Below are 19,202 nucleotides of genomic sequence, written 5' to 3'. Positions count from 1 at the left end.
TCTGAGGAAATAGAAATAAATAAGGGTTATGGTGGGCAGAGGGATAACTGTCAATCCAAACACTAGAAGCATGGATGACTCAGATATAAATAAAGAACAAATGGTCTGGTAGCACTTTTTAGACTAACAAAACATGTAGATGGTATCATGAGCTTTCATGGGCACAGCCCACTTCTTCAGATGACCGGTAACTCCCATCATCTGAAGAAGTGGCCTGTGCCCACGAAATCTCATGATACCATCTACATGTTTTGTTCGTCTATAAAGTGTTGCCAGACCTTTTGTTGTTGTTTTTTTCTGTAACAGACTAACTCAGCTACCCCCTGAAGCTTCAGATATAAATGCATCTTAGAAGTAAGAAATATGGTTTTCTTTCCTTTAATCTCAGCCCCAAGTTTAGGGACTGTGGCCCCTCTGCAAAATCACAGAATACATGTGCCAGAAACACAGCACCAGCTGATAAATGTAAGCAAGGAAACATTGCTTTTTGCAGCCACCTTGTGGCTGAGCGTGGAAATTGCTGTATCACTCAAAACTTGTATTTGTAGGCATGGAAGGCGGTGGTAAGGGTAGTGTTTATGGCACAAAGGTCTCTATTCAACAAGGCACTTAGACAGGTGCATGGCTTCAGGCACATAAGTAGCCTCACTGTTAATAGAACTAATTAGGTGTTTCATGGTATGCCGGTGCTTCAGAACCTGGCTGAATCACAGCAGCAGAGCATTTATGTGGTGCAGTGTTTGGAGGGTTTGTTGTATTTTTGAGAGAGAAAGAAGGGGGTGCTGTGGCTGAGGGGATAAGCTTTCACATGAGAAACCTGCATTCCAGTACCACGCCTACCAGAAACTTCCTCTGTCGCTTTGAACTGCTCCTCTGGTCCTTAGAACCATCTGAAAAAATTCCATTGTGGGAATACTTTTGCTACTGACAGTGACGCTTTGTGTAGATTTCATTGAAAATGGGTTTTGTATTCTGCAAGCTGTGGATCAGACAATATAACCTCAGCTTTCCTTTCATTTGGGTGCTCCCGTAATAGAGAATTATATTGCTTTGCTCTGGGCATGAGCCAAAGCCCACTGAAATCAATGGGGGAAGGTAGGGCAGGGGTCTTTCATTGACTTCACAGTGGTTCAAGTTCTATTAGCAGTTAATTGTTTATAGTGCAAAACTGATGGTATCTCTGCTGTTTTCTTAGAAATTTAATACTCTCGTAGGAGAGAGAGGAGCACAGATGAGTGGTGGCCAGAAGCAGAGAATAGCCATCGCTCGAGCTCTGGTGCGCAACCCTAAAATTCTCTTGTTAGATGAGGCCACGTCTGCCCTGGATACAGAAAGCGAGTCAGTTGTCCAGGCTGCACTGGAAAAGGTTAGTGCTGGGTTGCTAACACAACCTCTAGTTCCATCTTCTTGAATCAAGTATATTGTCTTTCAATATAAGAAAGAGATGAACAAGATGATTATTGTACTGCAGTGACTGATTATTTACTCAGTTGATGCCAAATGCTGCCCATTGTTCAGCAGTAACCATTAGCAGGGCTTGACAAATAATGTAATCTACTCGCCCGTGGCGAGTAGATTACATCCCAGAAGAGCCGGCGCAGAGCGATCTGCACATGCACAGACCTACATGGTTGGCGAGCAGGGCTCACTACCGCTTGACGAGTTCTGACCATTAGGGATGTTAAAATGTGTTTATTGTGTTTATTTGTGTAAACGTGTATCCGCTAACATTTTCAGAGGCAGCTGTGCAGGGAGGGTGGGGCAAGTGGCTCCGTGGGAGCCAGTGCTCGGGACAGCGGGGGAGCCGGCTTTTAAACCTGCCCCCTGAGAGCACTGGCTTCCTCCCACCACCCCATTGCTGCCTTGTAGGAGGCAGTGGGGAGCAGGGGCACGCAGCTCCATGGGAGTAAGCATGCTCAGGGAGCCAGCTTGAAAGCCGGCTCCTCATGTGCACCAGCTCCCGCCTCCTCTCCCCACCCTGCCGCCTCTGGTACATAGGCAACAGGTGGGGGGCTGCATGTAAGCAAGGGTTAACCAATGAGTCCAGGTAACAGTAACGATGCTGTGACCTCACTGGGAACAATAGCAACCACGTGGTAATTCTCACCATGGCCAGTCCTGCAGTGAGGCTCTGTATGGGGAGCCCCCATTGCAAGACTGGGACCTAAATCACTAGGGGCACATCTACACAGCCAGGCTAAAGCTGAAATAAGCTACGCAACCTGAGCTACGTCAATTAAGTTTTAAGCAAAAGAGCTAATTTCGGCTTTTGGTGATGTCTACACAGCAGGAAGTCGAAGAGAAAGCGCACTCTTCCTCTGACTTCCCTTACTCCTCCTAAAATGAGGGTTACAGGAGCTGGAGTAAGAAGTCCTCCAGCTTAACGTTATTTTGATATTGTCGAAATAACTGCTTGTAGTGTAGACGTGGACTATGTTATTTCGGAGTAACTGGTGGCAGATATTCCAAAACAATGCTGCTCTCTAGACATAGCCTGAGATATAATAAGGGCCTTCCAAATTCACAGCCATGAAAAACATGTCATGGACCATGAAATCTGGTCTTTTAGGTGCTTTTACTCTATACTATGCAGATTTCGTGGGGGGCAGTGGTTCTCAAATTGGGGATCCTGTCAAAAAGAGTTGCAAGGGATCTCAAAGGTATTTTAGAGGGGTCATAGTATTGCCACCCTTACTTCTGTGCTAACTCCAGAGCTCTGCGACTAGACAGTGGTATCTGTTGGCTGGGAGGCCTGGCTCTGAAGGCAGCAGCCTAGAAGTAAGGGTGGCAATACCATCCCATGCCATTCTTAGTTCAGCACTGCTGCTGCCTTCAGAGCTGAGCTCCTGGCTAGCTGCTGCCGCTCTCCAGCTACCCAGTTCTCAAGGCAGTGCCACTGCTAGCAGCAATGCAAAAATAAGGGTAGCTCTACTCAATCCCCCCTATAATAATTTTGAAACCCTCCCCCCGCCTCCAAATTCCTTTTTGGGTCACCTGTATAATTACAACACCATGAAACTTCACATTTAAGTGACTGAAATCATGAAATTCACTATTTTTAAATCCTACAGCCATGAAATTGACCAAAATGAACCAGGAATTAGGTAGGGCCCTAGATGCAATGAATGTATTATCATGGGGTTATGGTGCCCAAATATTGCCCTGATGTGCATGCAAACCCATTGACTATAATCAGGTTGTAAATAGGGTACAGTCACTGAGGGCAACATTTGCCTTTGGCAAATAATTAGTGTCACCATTAAAGCTTTTGGAATCTGTATCTTGTCCATTTTTTTTTAAATCAATTTTAAATACCCACAAATAGGAATTGATGCACTAGATATTTCTATCCTTTCAGGCCCTTAGAACAAAGCTAACAGAAATGTCAGATGGGGTATTAAGAAGTGCTACAGTGATGTTAATCTTTCAGGGGATGTAAATATTGATACCTTCTAGCTCATGCTTTTCATAGAGATGTACATGGCCAAAGACGTGTGCATTGGATTAGTATTTCAGTTCACTCATGGTTATTCCCTCCAAAAGAAAAACAGATTCTCAACCCTGTTTGTCTACATGGCACTAGCAAAGTGCCCCAAAGGGGTGTGATTTGTGAACCGTGGTAAAGTGGTGGTGTGCTGTAAGTGCCCTTTAAAAGGTATTTCGTTAATGTAGTCCCATTTGAAATAGGACTACATCAGTGTGACCTGGATATATTTTCAGGGTATGTCTGCATTGCATTACCCCTCTGTAAGTGGGCCTGTGTCAGCAAACTTGGGCTCGTGGGACTCCGGATTTAAAACTGAGGGGCAGACATTTGGGCTTGGGCTGGATACAAACGTCTAGGTCCCCTCCATCAGGTCCCAGATGTAAGCGGGGGAATGGTCCCACTATTGTGGGGAACTTTCGTGGCTTTTGCACCACCCCAGGGAAGTGGGCTAGTGAAAGGATCTGAGTCCCTGCTCCCAGTTCCTTTACCCAGAAGCCTCCCTGCCCTCAAGTGCGCCCCTTCCACTCTCCTGGATAACAGAGTCCTCATAACCCCAACAATGCAGGCACCAGGATTCCTGGGGGCTTGACCCCTAAACTTGCTGAGGTCACCTAGGGCAGGGGCTAGGGTGTCCCCACTCTGGGGTGTTCTCATCTTACTAGACTTTTCATGGACCCATTGATGATTACTTACAGCTGAAAGCAAATCCAATTCATTAAACAACCATCAGTTTTAGAAAAGAGGGGTGGGATGGAAAAAGTGAATGGAAAACACATCACTCCACCCCATGGCTCGGACACCTCACAAACAGTGTGTCTGGAATACAAGGGTAGTTCACAGTCTGTTTCTTGTAGGCACCAGGCCACCTCCTCCGGCCTTGGCTGTGCTACAGGGATGCTGCAGGTCAGACATTTGCTCTGGGCGGCAGGACCCTTCTTCTAGCATCAGCCGTTCCCCAGGCCAGCAAGGCTTCTTGTCTGGTGAAGACCCCTACACTGAGCCTCTACCCAGGGTTCCCCCTGCTGCTTACCACACCCAGCTCCAGCATGCTCCAGCCCCAGCTCCACTCTCTGCTGTGCTGTCTCCAGTTCCCAGGGTAGTTTCTGCCTCCATGTCTGCAGCTTTATTCCCAGCATGGCTCTGCTTCCAGGCTGTGTCTCTGGCTGGCATGGCTCTCCACCCATCCAGCTCAGCTTGGGCACATGACGTCTCCTTAGCTCTGCCCACTCAGTCTGATCCAGGAAAACTAGCTGACACGGAGGACAGGACTCTCCCCAGGAAGACCTGGCATTCAGGAAGACTGGGAGTGCTGGCTTCTTCCCACTGTTCCTGAGAGCTGTCAGTCTCAGGATCCTGATTTCTCAAAGACCCATCACTTTTTTTTTCATACTGGAAGTTTACCAACAAAAACGCAGACTGAGTTTTAATAAGGGACCAGCAGTCCCCTTACACAGAGCCACCTGAATGTCCACAGCAGGATTATCGTCTCACAGCCTGAGCACTAGGAGTCTGAGTCAGCTGACCGAGGGCAACCTCAGGTGAGAGATTGCAGTGTAGATTTATCCCAGGTGTCTTTCTACCACACTGGCTGCAAAGAAGCACTTGCAGAAACTCCAAGAAGACAGTTGAGAGCTCTCCCAGTGCAGGACAATCCATGGGCGGCCTGAGGCTAGCATAGTTAACTTCATGCCACCTGGTGGGGCAGGGCCAATGCACACATTGCTCCATCTGCTCCTCTGCAAAGAATTGATCCCTATGAGACTGCTCCCCCTGGCATAACCTAGAATAGCTCAGAGTTTAATTTTGAATAGAACAGTCAGAGGGGGAGAGTCAAGAAAAGCAGGAGAAGCAAAACAAGCTTTCTGATTTTTGTTTAGTGTGGATGCCAGCAAGTGCATTTCCTGTAGCCCAGCAGAGAAGGAATCCGGGCTCACAAGGTTTCTAGTTGAGTCAGTTGTGGAAAAACTCATGGATTGTCAGGATGTTTAGCAAATGAAATCAATAGGAAACAACTACAGTCTCAGTGTGACAAATTAGAGTAAATTACGCTAAATCTCCAAGCCACGGGGGACACGAATTACAATTTGGCTGTTTTGTTTCCAGGCCAGCAAAGGTCGGACCACTCTTGTAATAGCTCATCGGCTTTCCACCGTTCGGACTGCAAATGTAATAGTGGCCCTAGCAGATGGTGCAGTGGCTGAAGTAGGAACTCATACAGAGCTGATGAAGAGAAAGGGGTTATATTATGCACTTGCCACCGCTCAGGTACAATAAAATTGTAAATTCAGCTATAAAGGCTAGAAATGAGAATGTAGATGTGTGGAGCTGTTTTGTTTCGCTTAAGAAGTCTCTTGGGTATTTCACAGCAAAACTTTGGTATCTTTGTAAAAGTGTTTTGGTTGTGATACAGCAACTTTGTTTGTTTAAAAGTTTGTGTAATAAGCAGGTCACACACATATACTAGTATATGCATTGAGTTTGTTACTCTGCCAAGAAAGTAAGAGGCACAACTTTCACTAAAAAGCCAAATCACCTCCTCCCTGCCAAAAACCCAAGATGGTTCTGTTTGTACATGTCACTGGGTTTGTTCCCCCCTGCCTCCCCAAAAAAGGCAGGGCACTCTGATCCCCAAACTCCAGATACTCCAGGACGTGCTAAAATTTGGCCTCCTTCCCCATCCTCCAGCTTCCTTATAGCACAGCTCCTTTGGCCTCTCCTCTGTGTGGAATCTCAACTAAAAAGGAGGATGGAATCTTTCACAGCCCAAAGATGGTTCCAAAGAAACAGTAATTTTCTAGTCTGTAATTTTATTTCCTAATTTTTATTTTAGATCTGCACTCCACACCGATACATCTAATTTTGCATGTATCATTGCAGTTGTGCATAAAGTGGGAATATTCAGCATTTCCCCCGCTGTTGCTCCAGCACTAGTGCAACCTCTTCCATGGTAGAAATGATACTAGCATATTGCAGGCAGGGCACTGGCATTTTTTACTACCATGTTATCCAACCAGGTTTACAGTAGAAGCTAAGATACCTGGTTGCCCCAGTTGCTAGCCCAGCTGTGAGAGAAGAGTTGGTAGTTTGTTTAATGGAGACAAGAGCTTGACTGGCAGTAAGGCTGTCGCAGTGGAACAATTTTAAAGTGGTGTTTTTTCATGCCACTCATGTTACCATGGTTTAAATCCACTCCCGATAACACCACCATTTAAGAACATCCAGTAGATAGAAGTAGGCTGCTTTTAAGCCATATTCTAGAAAACTCATGAATATACTTTAAAAGATTGTTCGTTTTTTAAAATAGTTTCAAGACAAGCATGGCTTGCTCTGACTCTTGAAACTGTGTTTTAAACCATATGGCTGTGTCTAGACTGGCCAGTTTTTCCGGAAAATCAGCCACTTTTCCGGAAAAACTTGCCAGCTGTCTACACTGGCCGCTTGAATTTCCGCAAAAGCACTGACGATCTCATGTAAGATTGTCAGTGTTCTTGCGGAAATACTATGCTGCTCCCGTTCGGGCAAAAGTCCTTTTGCGCAAGAGGGCCAGTGTAGACAGCTCAGATTTGTTTTCCGCAAAAAAGCCCTGATCGCGAAAATGGCGATCGGGGCTTTTTTGCGGAAAAGCACATCTAGATTGGCCCGGACGCTTTTTCGCAAAAAGTGCTTTTGCAGAAAGCATCCGTGCCAATCTAGACGCTCTGTTCCGAAAATGCTTTTAACGGAAAACTTTTCCGTTAAAAGCATTTCCGGAAAATCATGCCAGTCTAGACATAGCCTATTAGTATGCAACTTCCTTATATGCAATACTTTAGAACTGTTATATCATCATGGATTCGTTCATCTGTGTGATTCAGAATAGCCCACTGTGGCTACGTCTAGACTACAGGCTTCTTTCCGAGGAAGCTTTTTTCAGAAGAGAGCATCCAGACTGAATGGATGCTCTCTCGCATGTAAGCTGTGATTGCTATGGACGGAATGGCCACCAGGGCACATGTGCTTTTTCCTCTTTCCTCTTCTTCTGAAAGAACTCCCTCTTCCCCATTCACACACACCTTTTTACGAAAGAGCTCTTTTGCAAAAAAAGTTTCTTCCTCGTATAATGGTAATTACCAATGCCAGAAAACACCTCTCTGTTCTTTCAATTTTCTTGAGGAAGAACACAACTGCAGTGTGGGTGTCCCTCAAGTTTTGTCTGAAAAACGGCCATTTTTCCGACAAAACTCTGTTGTGTAGATATACCCTATGATACTCTCTGTGGGAGGATAAACTAGAAGGAAATTCAGGAAAAAATTTCAAAATACTAGGGATGAAATCGTGTGTCTTTCAAAGTCGGTAAGTGTTGCCACTGACTTCAGTGGGCCAGGATATTGACCTAAAGTGGGAGAACTAACACATTTTCTCATGAGTTTTGAAAACCATTTAAAAAAACAGAATGAAAACAATATATCAAAGTAGACTTTATGTACTGTTTGCTTACAACTTTTTGGGCCCACTGCTGAAAGGCGTTGAGCAATCTCCTATCTTATGGAAATCAACGGAAGCTCACAGGATTAGGTTGGTGGAAGAAAGTATGGCTTCCTTAATGCTTGCCACAAAACATTAGCTTTTTGTGTAAATGTTTAGGTAACCTCTGTAGCTGGACTTCAGGATGTGAGTAGTTCGGCTTTTTTATGTTTCTGCTTAGTAAGGGTTTAAGCAGCAAATGTACTCAGAGGATTAAACCCAAAATAGCCGTCAGGGTTTCACAGAACCTACATGAAGTTGTAAATGGAAGTGGAGTCTTCCTAATGCAACTATTTTGACCTTTTTGATTCATTTGTGACTGAATTTATGTTGTGTTTAAAGTCTATTAAAACAGAAGACAGCGAAGAATCCACAGAAATGATTTCCTTAAAAGATCATGAAGTATCCCCTGTCAATGGGCTGATTTCTAAAAGAGCAAGCATAAACCATGTTTCTCAGAAAAAGACTGAAGAAGAAGCCGCACCTGAAGAGGTAACGCTTTAGTGTGGCTTAATTTTTTGGTTGGTTATGTTTGTGATTCTTTGTTTTTTAATCCTAAATAGATTCAACAGGCAGTAATGAACCTGCACAGTTCTTCCAGAGAGATCAGAGCACCTCTAAAAAGAGGTATATAGCAAAGACTTTTCCGCAGGGAGTCAAGAGGATTGTGTGCGCTTCCTCATGCTGTATATCAGATTCAGTCGGTGACTTTCAGAAAATCACTTCACTTCTCAGTACCTCATTTCCTCCTCTATAAAACATATGTAACACATGAGCTCCTTTGTAGAGCTTCTGTGAGATGCTTGGGTGAAAGGTGCTACTGTAGGTAAGGAAAAAGCATGAAGTTTGCTGTTAAAAAACACTCATTCTGGAATACTCTTACAAATAGCTTTAGGCCAGTCTTGTTACCTGTAGTTAGTTGTTCCAGATACCTGCCTTATTCTCTATAAGGGTCCAGGGTTCTTAAACTCAATTCTTCCTCTAGCCACCATAATGCAACTCAGCTCTCTTTGCAAATGGGTTGTTTTTGACAAAAGTAAAATTTCATTTTAATCTGTTCTTTCTTTTCTTTTCCAGGAACACCTCCCCAAAGTTTCTTTCCTCAAGCTTTTTAGATTAAACAGGTCTGAGTGGCCTTTCATTGCATTGGGGACTCTAGCTGCTGTTGTTAGTGGAGCATGTCATCCTGCCTTTTCCATCATCTTTGCTAAAATTATAACAGTAAGTATATCACTGAGTCTGGGGACAATCACTGGGTACTGCATCCTCATCCTCAGTCAGATGCGTCTCTCAACCAGCAGGTAGAAGAGAAGGTTTATTAGTCAACAGAGATACAGCATAGAACAGACTTGTAAATATAATAACCAAAAGCTGTCAGCACAATGCATGTTGGGGGAGAGGGGCTCACAGTCAATTCCCCCTCCATTCTCCAAGCCCTTCCTCCAGCCTTAGTCTTGCTTCCCAGGTAAAAGGTGCTACCTGGTCTCATACCCTTCCTGGACTCAGGTTACAAAAGGCATATGCCATAATGTATGTGGGGGAAGTTATTACACCAACATTCCCATCACCATTTAGGTGCCCCAGGAAACTGAGGCACACACAGGGTTACTACAGGACAGTAGAACTCACATGCAACATAGCAAGGACAATACAATCCCTACTTCATCACAAAGCGGAGTGTTGACTTTTCCATCATGTAATTGTAGAAGGGTGCCAGTTAAGATGACTTGACAGGAATGGCTGGCCCCATGTACATTTCAATGAAACCAGGACAGTTTTAAAATCAGTTTTATATAAAAAGTCTTCACAAAAATAGGCTAGCATAATTTCCCAACTGTTTCTTGGGTCACTGAGCACCCAACATAAGAAGATTATAGCATTATTGCAAACATGGTTTTCTTAGGTTCTGAATGGTTTTACATCTTTCAATTTAAAAATGGTTAGGACTAAGAGTTTTCCATAGAATAATGATCCTTCGTATTTACATTGCATTTTTTTTATCATTTTCAATGTACTTTATGAACACTAATGAATATCTCAACATATCTGGGAAGGAAGGCAAGATTATCCCTAGTTTACACACGCTGAGGCAGAGACATGCACGTTGTCCAAAGCCACTGAGGGATTATTATTTTTAGCGCATGTTGTAATGTAGACCAAAGAAGTTTCCAATCACTGACTCACACCTTTTTCTCTCTCTCTAACATGGATGAGGCTCTTTCTGCACTGAATGAAGCAGGTCCTACTTTAATCATGAAAGATTATGCCTATTGAAATATCAAGAGAAACAGTTTTCTTACAGGCCAGCATTAGAGGCCTAACCTCTGTTCTGCTAAAAAAATTGATTTTTGTTCTTTCTAATTGTGACTTCAGCATTCCAAAGCCAGCCTACGGGTACAGAAATTACTGCAGTCTCTGATGCTAGTGCCTAGGGATCTGAATAAACGTAATTCAGTAGCCAAACCGCAGCGATATAGCACCAGGATTATCAGGATGGGGAGCCAATGTGAGGCAGAAAGGTCAATGAGTGCTTTTGAAAATTTTTAACCCTTGGTTTTCATTAATGTTAACCTTGAAATAGGAAAAACTTCTTCATTTGAAGAAGTGGGCTGTACCCTTGAAAGCTCATGATACCATCTACATGTTTAGTTAGTCTTTAAAGTGCTACCAGACTATTTGTTGTTTTTTAAGTTTTTCCTGTTACAGACTAACTCAGCTACCCTTCTGAAACCTTGAAATAGTCATATAAATGGTCTCCTCTCTTTTTCCCCAAGGATGTTAGAAACTAGATAAACTAGAATTGAGTGTTATACAGCATCTTTTAATAGGCTGGTTAATAAAACATTGGGATGTTCTTCCTTCTCTTTTTGCAGATTTTTTCAATAAAAGATGATCCAGAGAGGATCCGGCATGAAGCTAACATTTTCTCCATCATATTTGCTGCGATAGGTGTGGTTTGCTTTATCACTTGGTTTTTGCAGGTAAATTCCCATCATCCATAAAATAATTAGTCTGAACAGCAGTCTGCATTCTAGTAACTACTGTAACCAGCTATGAATTTAAGGCTGGCAGCTGAGGAATTGTGGCATGATGGGATGGGAGAATGTCTGGTTCTGGAGCTGTATTGTTCAGCTCATGTTTGCTAATTTTATGTTCGCATCTAGCCTTTGCGTGCTATGCTTGTAATAAATGGCTGCACTTGATGTATAAATAGTATCAGACTGCCATTTCAACTGAAAGTAGTAAAAATCAAGATATGAGGCACTGCTGCTTTTTACTTCTTTTTTTTCCCCTCTCCCACTTGCAGGGATTTCTTTACGGGAGGTCTGGAGAAACCCTAACAATGAGATTAAGGCATATGGCATTTAAAGCCATGTTGCGACAGGTTAGTGTTAAAATTTTCTTATAAGTACACCATTTTCTTATTTGTCTTTTCTATAGTAAATTGCAAATGGTTCAATCCATTTTCTTTCCTCTTACACAATGCTGCATTACTGCATCATCTTTCACGTGAAGATTTAAGTTTTCTTCTACTTCAGACAGAGTACAATGTTAATTCTAACAATAATTAACCACCACTATTGCAAATTTCCTTAACTATTCAGAATAGAGATTTGTTTGCCCGGAAATTCTATTAGAACCTTATTATGAAAACTACATGCTACCAAACTAAGACCCTCTCTACAGACTGAAAACAACCACGTCAAAAAAATCATTAAACTTGGTTGCGGTTTAAACTTGTTCTAACAACTGGAATAGGGTTTTGAATCCCATTATAACATGACTCAGTCCCCTCCATGCAGACTAAACTATCACATGGAACACAGTTAAGTGGCAATCAAGTTTAACTACATTTGTTAAAATCAGGGAGAACTTGGGAGGAGAGAAGGGAGAGTTAAGTGTGGATGTGACCTGAGGATACCACCTATTTAATTTTAAACCACGTTAATTTTAAATGAGTTGGCTTTTTGAATGACCAGATTATATTCCTGCTTGTACCTGCTGGGCATGGTCTTCTTTGGTCTGCTGACAGATGTCTATTATCATCCTAAATATCATTTGTATTTATATTAACTGCACTGAAACAACCAGTTAGCACATGATTGTCCTCTTAGCAGGGCCGGCTTTAGGAAGTGCGGGGCCTTCGAACAGTTTCAATGGGGCCCCGGCAACCAGGATTTTTTTGTTGAGCAAAAAAAAAATACCGCTGACAAAAGAAGAGTCACAGCCCCTTTAAATCGCCAGTTAGAGGGCAGAGTCATGTCCTGCCTTCCCACCAAACCCCGGGGCCGACCCCCCCGCCTCCCATGGCACAGAGAAACCCCTGCGCTCGACTCACCCCTTCTGCAGTGCAGAGAAGCTGCCGCGCGCCTCCTCCAGGGCCGACGCCCCCTCCCGCAGCGCGCCCGGTACACCAGCACACTTCCGGCATTAGGGCGTGGGGCCCTCTTAGGCGCAGGGCCTGATTCGGGGGAATCGGTCGAATCAGCCTAAAGCCGACCCTGCCTCTTAGTCCAGTGGCACTGAGCAATCAGAAGACCCTGGTATGAATTTCAGTCTAGCTGAAGTAGAACCTCCAGCAACAGATACTGAGCATTAAAGGAGAGGCATGCTGAGAACCAAAAAGAAAAGGAACTTCTCCTTAGCTGAGAAGAATAACTACTGGCTGCCAGTTCACTTCTTCAAAATACAGGACTATGTAGCATTTTAAAGACTAACAAGATGGTTTATTAGATGATGAGCTTCCGTGGGCCAGACCCACTTCCTCAGATCATCTGAGGAAGTGGGTCTGGCCCACGGAAGCTCATCATCTAATAAACCATCTTGTTAGTCTTTAAAATGCTACATAGTCCTGTATTTTGTTTTAGCTACACCAGACTAACACGGCTACATTTCTATCACTAGTTCACTTCTTGTCTGTCTGCACTGCAGAAATGATTGCTCCTTACTGTTCTGTCTACCAGACATTCACAAGTCCTAACTAGGTAATTTATAGGCAAAAAGAACAGCAACACTTTCTTGAGCAGTATCCTGGAGCTTCTACATCTTGAAGAACTAGAAAAGATACCAAGAGAAGGTGACCAAGAGGCCTCCAAGCATCCTAGATTTGCTGCTTCTTGAGCCCCAGAACAGCTATTAGTAGAGCACAGAGAAAAAACACCATCCCACCAATGGAGCACAGAGAGGAGCAGAGAATTCCTGCTCATAATAATGTGGGCAGTATTCATGGCTTATTCAAGGGGGGAACAGTTTTATGTGAGGAGCTTAAAACTTTTTTTCTCCCTGGAGTCAGGAGGGGAAGGTTTGACTGACTGAAAGATAGAAAACTCTCTGGCTTGTCCATTAATGTGTTTTTGGCAGTCTTCAGAAAAAAAGAGAAAAAGAGATATATCTTTCTTTTTTTGCATTAGGGCATCCATATTAGAACCCTAGCAACAACAGTGTTTAAACCTCATTCAGCATGATTCTGTTTCTAAGGACAAGGCTACAAAATAAGGCTCTCATACAGCAATGCTAAGAAGGCTTAACATAAGTATGTTTAGCTCACATCTACATTATAAATCCAAATTGTACTGAGTGACTTGGTTATAATACCAGTGTCCTGATGTGGTTTTAAACATGTTTTGTCATGTAGATAAAACTAAAATTAATTTTAACCATGTTCCTGAACTGTTCTGCATCCTCTGGCTTCTGTAAATTTGTCATTCACAACCACAGTGGAAATGTGGTTCTTCAGAGCATGCTTTGTTTCCCATCCTATAACACTGTCCTTGGATGTGCATTTTGTGACTATCTCCCAGTACAGTAGGAATTGCATTGTAGATGGACCCTTGGCAAGTTTGCACCCTCAGCAAGTTTGTGGAGGATACTAAGTTGGGAGGAGAGGTAGATATATGGGAAGGTAGGGTAAGGTCCAGAGTGCATTAGGCCAAAAAAAATCTGAGATTCAACAAGAACAAGTGCAGTGTCTTGCAGTTAGGAAGGGAGAATCCCAAATATTGTTTCAGGGTGGGGACCTACTGGCTAAGCAGCAGTTGTGCAGAAAAGGACCTGGGGATTACAGTAGACAAGAAACTTCAAATGAATCAGTGTGCCCTTGTTGCCAAGAAGGCTAACAGAATATTGGGCTGCATTAGTAGGACCATTGCCAGCAGATTGAGGAAAGTGATTATTCCCTTCTGTTGGGCACTGGCAGAGTCATCCCATCCATAGGACAGTTCGGGCTGGCTGCCCCAGGCTCCACACTTTGTAAATATCATCATTCAGTTACAGCAATTTTTTTAATCCACAATTATGGTTTTATTTCTGTAATACTATTCTGCTCTTTCTTACCACATATAATGTATGTATAATGTGTTGGCACTCTACCATGGCTGAGGGGCTGGACCCCAGGGTCAAAGACCCTAGTGCCCCTCCATGCCAGCCACGCCCTAGGGTTGCTACTCTGAGGGGAATCTCAACCTCTGATGTTCGTGATTTATGGAGAGTTTCAAGTTTCTAGAGGCTCAGCAGGCTGCAGCTCTGTTTTCTTCCTCCCTCTGTCCTCATGTCACATTTCGTGGGCACTTGAGCTATCAGTTACCCTTTCTCAGAAAAGGGGGCCTCAGCCCACATTCCATAGGCCCCCAGGACCAGCACTAACCCCCAAAATAGCACACGCTCCCTGAACTCCACTCCGGCATGTGACTTAGTTTCGCTATCTCAGGGGCAGGCAGTAGTTCAATATACACACATGCAAAGAGTGTGTATGGTGAACACTTGTACATAAAGCACAGAAAAGTACAGATCAAACAAAACACTAAACATCCCTATAGGGCCTTCTCAAATCCCAGCTCAGAGTCCCCTGCAGGCCCTGCAGGCCTGCTGAATTGTCAGGGAGGGGGGCAAATGGGACAGTTGCCTCTGGCCCTGGTGGTTTCAAACAGTCCCAGCTACTGCTGCCACTACTGCACCAGCGACAGCAGCTGGAGCCCCGAACCCTTTAAATCACCGCCAGAGCACCACGCAGCATCCTCCAGGTAGTGCTGAGGGCTTGCACCATGGTCTAGGTTGGTGCTGAGGGCTGGCTGCCTGAACCCTGCCCCTTCTGGGAGTGTGGAGATGCCCCCCAACCTTATGCAGGGGCTCAGCTCCCCTGGTCCCTTGGATTGTAGAAAGTGTTCAAGGCATCAGGGCTCAAGAAAGTGGGCAGGGTAGGTTACCTCTGCCCCAGAAGGCTACTGTGCGCTGTGTGATCTGAGGGTATGTCTACACTACAAAGTTAATTCGAACTAACAGACGTTAGTTCGAATTAACTTTGATAGGAGCTACACATACAAATCGCTAGTTCAAACTTAATTCGAACTAGCGGTGCGCTTAATTCGAACTAGGTAAACCTCATTCTACGAGGACTAACGCCTCATTCGAACTAAGTAGTTCGAATTAAGGGGTGTGTAGCCACTTAATTCGAACTAGCGGGAGGCTAGCCCTCCCCAGCTTGCCCTGGTGGCCACTCTGGGCACCACCAGGGAAACTTGTCTGCCCCCCTCCTGGCCCCGGAGCCCTTAAAGAGACATTGTCTGGCTACGGTGCCCGTGCCAGGTGCAAGCCTGCCAGCACCCAGCCAGCAGACCCTGCACCTGGCACGCCACGAGCCAGCCACCTGCTGCCACCCAGCCCTCTGACTTTTCCCGGACAAGGCTGGCGGCTCCCAGGAGCTTGCCCGGGACCGCAAGAGGCGGGCACCCGCCTGGTCTAGTGTGGAGATCAGGGACCTCATCCAGGTTTGGGGGGAAGCCTCCAACATCCACGACCTCCACACTAGACACAGGAAAGTGACCATCTAGGGCAGGAGAGCTGCCAGTCTAGCCACCCAGGAGCAGGTCTGCATGAAAATCAAGGTGGTCCACTGAGACCCCCGACTCTGAGCCCTGAGCTTAGAACATAAAAACATAAGAACTGACGTACTGGGTCAGACCAAAGGTCCATTTAGCCCAGTATCCTGTCTGCCAACTGCGGCCCACACTAGGTACCCTGGAGGGGATGGATTGAAGACCACGACCAAGCCATTTGTCTCGTGCCATCCATCTCCAGCCTTCCACAAACAGAGGCCAGGGACACCATTGTACATCAGGAAGGGTGGCTAGGGAGGGGTAAGTGGAAGGAGGTGAGGGAGGAATGGGGTACGAGCCCCCGATAGGGAGGACTGGGCTGGCTCTGCGGGCTCCTCGGGGTGGAAGCTCTCCTGCAGCCCCCCGATTAACCCCCACCCCAGATGGCAGCCTGCAGCAAGTGCAGCCGGGCTGATGGCCGAGTGCTGTGATGTGCCGAGTGGGCATTCAGGGCACTCCAAACCAGGACTGCTTTGCTGTCCCTCATTGAGTTAGACAAGCAAGCAGGGAACCCCTGAGAACTGTCTGTACGGGGTGGGGGCTGGATCCCTTTAAGCACAGCCCTCGGCTAGCCTGAGGCAGCAGCTCCATGCTCTAAGTCCTAACCTGATGCCCTGCCGGCACTGCTTCCGGCCATCCTTAACCCCGGTTCAGGGTCCACTCAATGTGGACATGCTAGTTCGAATTAGTAAAATGCTAATTCGAACTAGTTTTTAGGTCTAGATGCACTAGTTCGAATTAGCTTAGTTCGAATTAACTAATTCGAATTAATTTAGTTCGAATTTGTGCTGTAGTGTAGACATACCCTGAGTCCCTTACCCAGCTTCTATGACGAGGGCTGGCATGAGGCATGTGCACGTGGCCCTGTGCTTTATTATCGGCTCCACCTGCCCAAGTCCTGGGGCTCTGCCTGGCAGGGACAGCCTCTCATCCAGCGGTGCACTCAGCCCCCAGCCCACTGGAGAAAAGGAGGAGCCAGTGGTGAGGGCCCCCCTGCGCTGCTGGCCTGGGAACTCCTCACGCTGCTGAAGGAGCAGCCCCGCACAGGCAGAGCTGGAGCCCTAGGTCCAGTGTGCGGCGGCCCAGGCTGGGTGCCACCATTCAAACTAGGCCCCACAAATAATCAAACCGGCCCTGTTTTGCCCTGCTGAACCTTGCCCAATGCTCCTCTTCCTGTCTCTCTCCCTCTGTTCCTGTGGGACTTGCTTCCCCTCCCAGGCATTTCCTGTTCTGTCTTGTGGTAAGGATGCGCTGCTTACCCTTTTCTAGGGAGCAATCCTCTAAATGGATTCCTCCCCAAGAATGTAGCAATTTTTTGCATAATTTCTGTGAGGCTTAAGTACCTTCACTAACCCAAATATTTCCCTTTGTGTTTGTCTGAGGTGTGTCTTTTTACAGGACCTGTCACCAACTGTGAAGCCACATAAAAGTGCTCAAATGCAGCTTTGCAGTACCATAGAGGCAACATGATAGGTGTAGATTCAAACATATGGTTGACATTTATTTGTGCCGTGGAAGAAATGATCCCGTGTGAACACAACCTAACTTCATGTGTTGTAACCAGAATAGGATAAAAATGTGACAAACTGGTTACAAAAATGTCTCTAATTGTATAATGGACAGGGCCTAAGACTAACTTTCTGTGCAAAGGCCTGATTCTCAACTTACTGAAGTCAGAGGAAAGACACAATGGGCGTCATGGTGAGGTCCATATTTTCTAATGACCAGCAAGTGCATATTCTTGGCTTACAAGCCCTGAACTATGTTTTCTGCCGTGCTTTTAATTTTGTCTCGCTCTCTGTGCATGTGTATCTATATGTATACAAATCAAGTTCTGCAATTAACTTATAGCCTTGAAATTGGAGACCATACTGATGCTGACAGGTCAGCTGGTTTCCTTTTGTAGCCCATAACTGATCTTCAGTTGATCAGTAACTAAAAGCCTATCTGATATATAGGGCCACCCAAAGCTCTTAAACTAGCATGACATCTATTCTGTAAAGGCTAATTGCTGCCCTCCTTCGCTGTCAGACTACTCAGTATAAGAAGGTTGCTGGGCATAAGAAGATTTATAGGGGAGGCCCCAGAGTCTGCGAGAGAAGAGGAGGCTTAGAGCATAGGACTTCAAGAAAATAGCCTAGATTTTGGTATCGTCAGAGTTCAGCTGTTGCCTTGCTAAGCACACAAAGGGTCAATAATTCAAAGGGTTTTTATAACTCTGTGATATTTGCAATAATTTTGAATGAACAAAAATCATATATCATCAATGGATATAAATTAGCATTGCTTGATTTGAAGTAAAGGAAGCAACCCCAGTAGGTTATGATCTGGCTGCAAATGGATATTTATATCACTAAATCAAGGAATTTCATGCACAAATTGATTAGTAACATGATTTGCATATGTAACTATTCACAAATACATTTTTGGTGCTTTGGAGGGAGGGTTATGTGCAAACAGAGGTACTCGGAGACATGATTTTTTTATTAAACCAAAAAGGGGAGAACAGAGTAACCTTATTTCTCTGTTTGTGCTATAGGAAATCTCTTGGTTTGATGACAAGAAAAACAATACTGGAGCTCTGACAACAAGATTAGCCACAGAGGCAGCACAAATTCAATCAGTACGTATGTGCGTGGGCTCATGAGGTTTTTGTATCTATGTAACACCTACATTAAAATGGGCCATGCTGCCAGGTTTCTGATAACACTCTTCTATCCACAAAGCTGGGGACAAGTACAGCCTTCAGCTGTTAGGAGGTTGGTGACCATGAGTGCTGGATCATACTAGCAAGAGGAAGAAGGCACAGTTCAGGGGAGATGGAAAAGATGGGGAGGAGAGAAAGCAAGGAAGCTCAAAACGTTAGGGCTGTTTATAAAGGGCAAGGAGAGGGGACAGATATTTGAATGGAGAGAATTGGCTTTAGAATGGCAGGACAAAGGGTACGCTAGAGAGTTGTGAGCTAGAGGCAGAGTGAGTGAAGTCAGGGTTGTGCAGTACATAGAGAGGGCTTGGAACTACTGTTTTGAGTTTGGATTAAAGCTTTCCTGAAGTTCATGAGTATTTGGAGCTAGAGTTGTGATTCCGCCCATTGTAGGGCCACAGGGCAAACTTGGAGTTCAGCAGAGTTCACGTTAAGCGTTTCAGATTAGCCTATCTCTTAAAAGAGCAAGGGATGGATGACAGGGAGAGCAACTGAAAGACAAGTGCTTCACCTGAAAGCACTATACAAATGTTAGCAGAGATTCTGAGTTTCCGATTAAATTTCAAAAAGTCTATTTTTCAGGAACTTGTTTTAAAAAAATACACACTGCCTGAAGTTTCTCTCCCTAATGTCAAGA

General features: G+C 44.9%; 1 protein-coding gene across 4 annotated transcripts in view; it reads left to right on the top strand.

Moving 5' to 3' along the window:
• ABCB5 (ATP binding cassette subfamily B member 5) overlaps positions 1-19,202 on the top strand; it is a 73,515-nt gene that overhangs the window by 30,898 nt on the left and 23,415 nt on the right. For all 4 annotated transcript variants that reach the window (XR_012902008.1, XM_075922238.1, XM_006138343.4 and 1 more), the window contains 7 exons: positions 1,196-1,366; positions 5,591-5,752; positions 8,333-8,482; positions 9,068-9,211; positions 10,864-10,971; positions 11,298-11,375; positions 18,401-18,484. Coding sequence is in view for 3 of the 4 variants with exons in the window: in XM_075922238.1 (XP_075778353.1) it covers positions 1,196-1,366; positions 5,591-5,752; positions 8,333-8,482; positions 9,068-9,211; positions 10,864-10,971; positions 11,298-11,375; positions 18,401-18,484 (897 nt within the window). In the remaining variant the exon portion in view is untranslated. The remainder of the gene's footprint in view (positions 1-1,195; positions 1,367-5,590; positions 5,753-8,332; positions 8,483-9,067; positions 9,212-10,863; positions 10,972-11,297; positions 11,376-18,400; positions 18,485-19,202) is intronic.

Source organism: Pelodiscus sinensis, chromosome 2 (assembly GCF_049634645.1).
Source record: "Pelodiscus sinensis isolate JC-2024 chromosome 2, ASM4963464v1, whole genome shotgun sequence".
NCBI lineage: Eukaryota > Metazoa > Chordata > Testudines > Trionychidae > Pelodiscus > Pelodiscus sinensis.
Note: the sequence above shows the minus strand (reverse complement) of the source record. Positions and strands in the feature narration are given on the sequence as shown.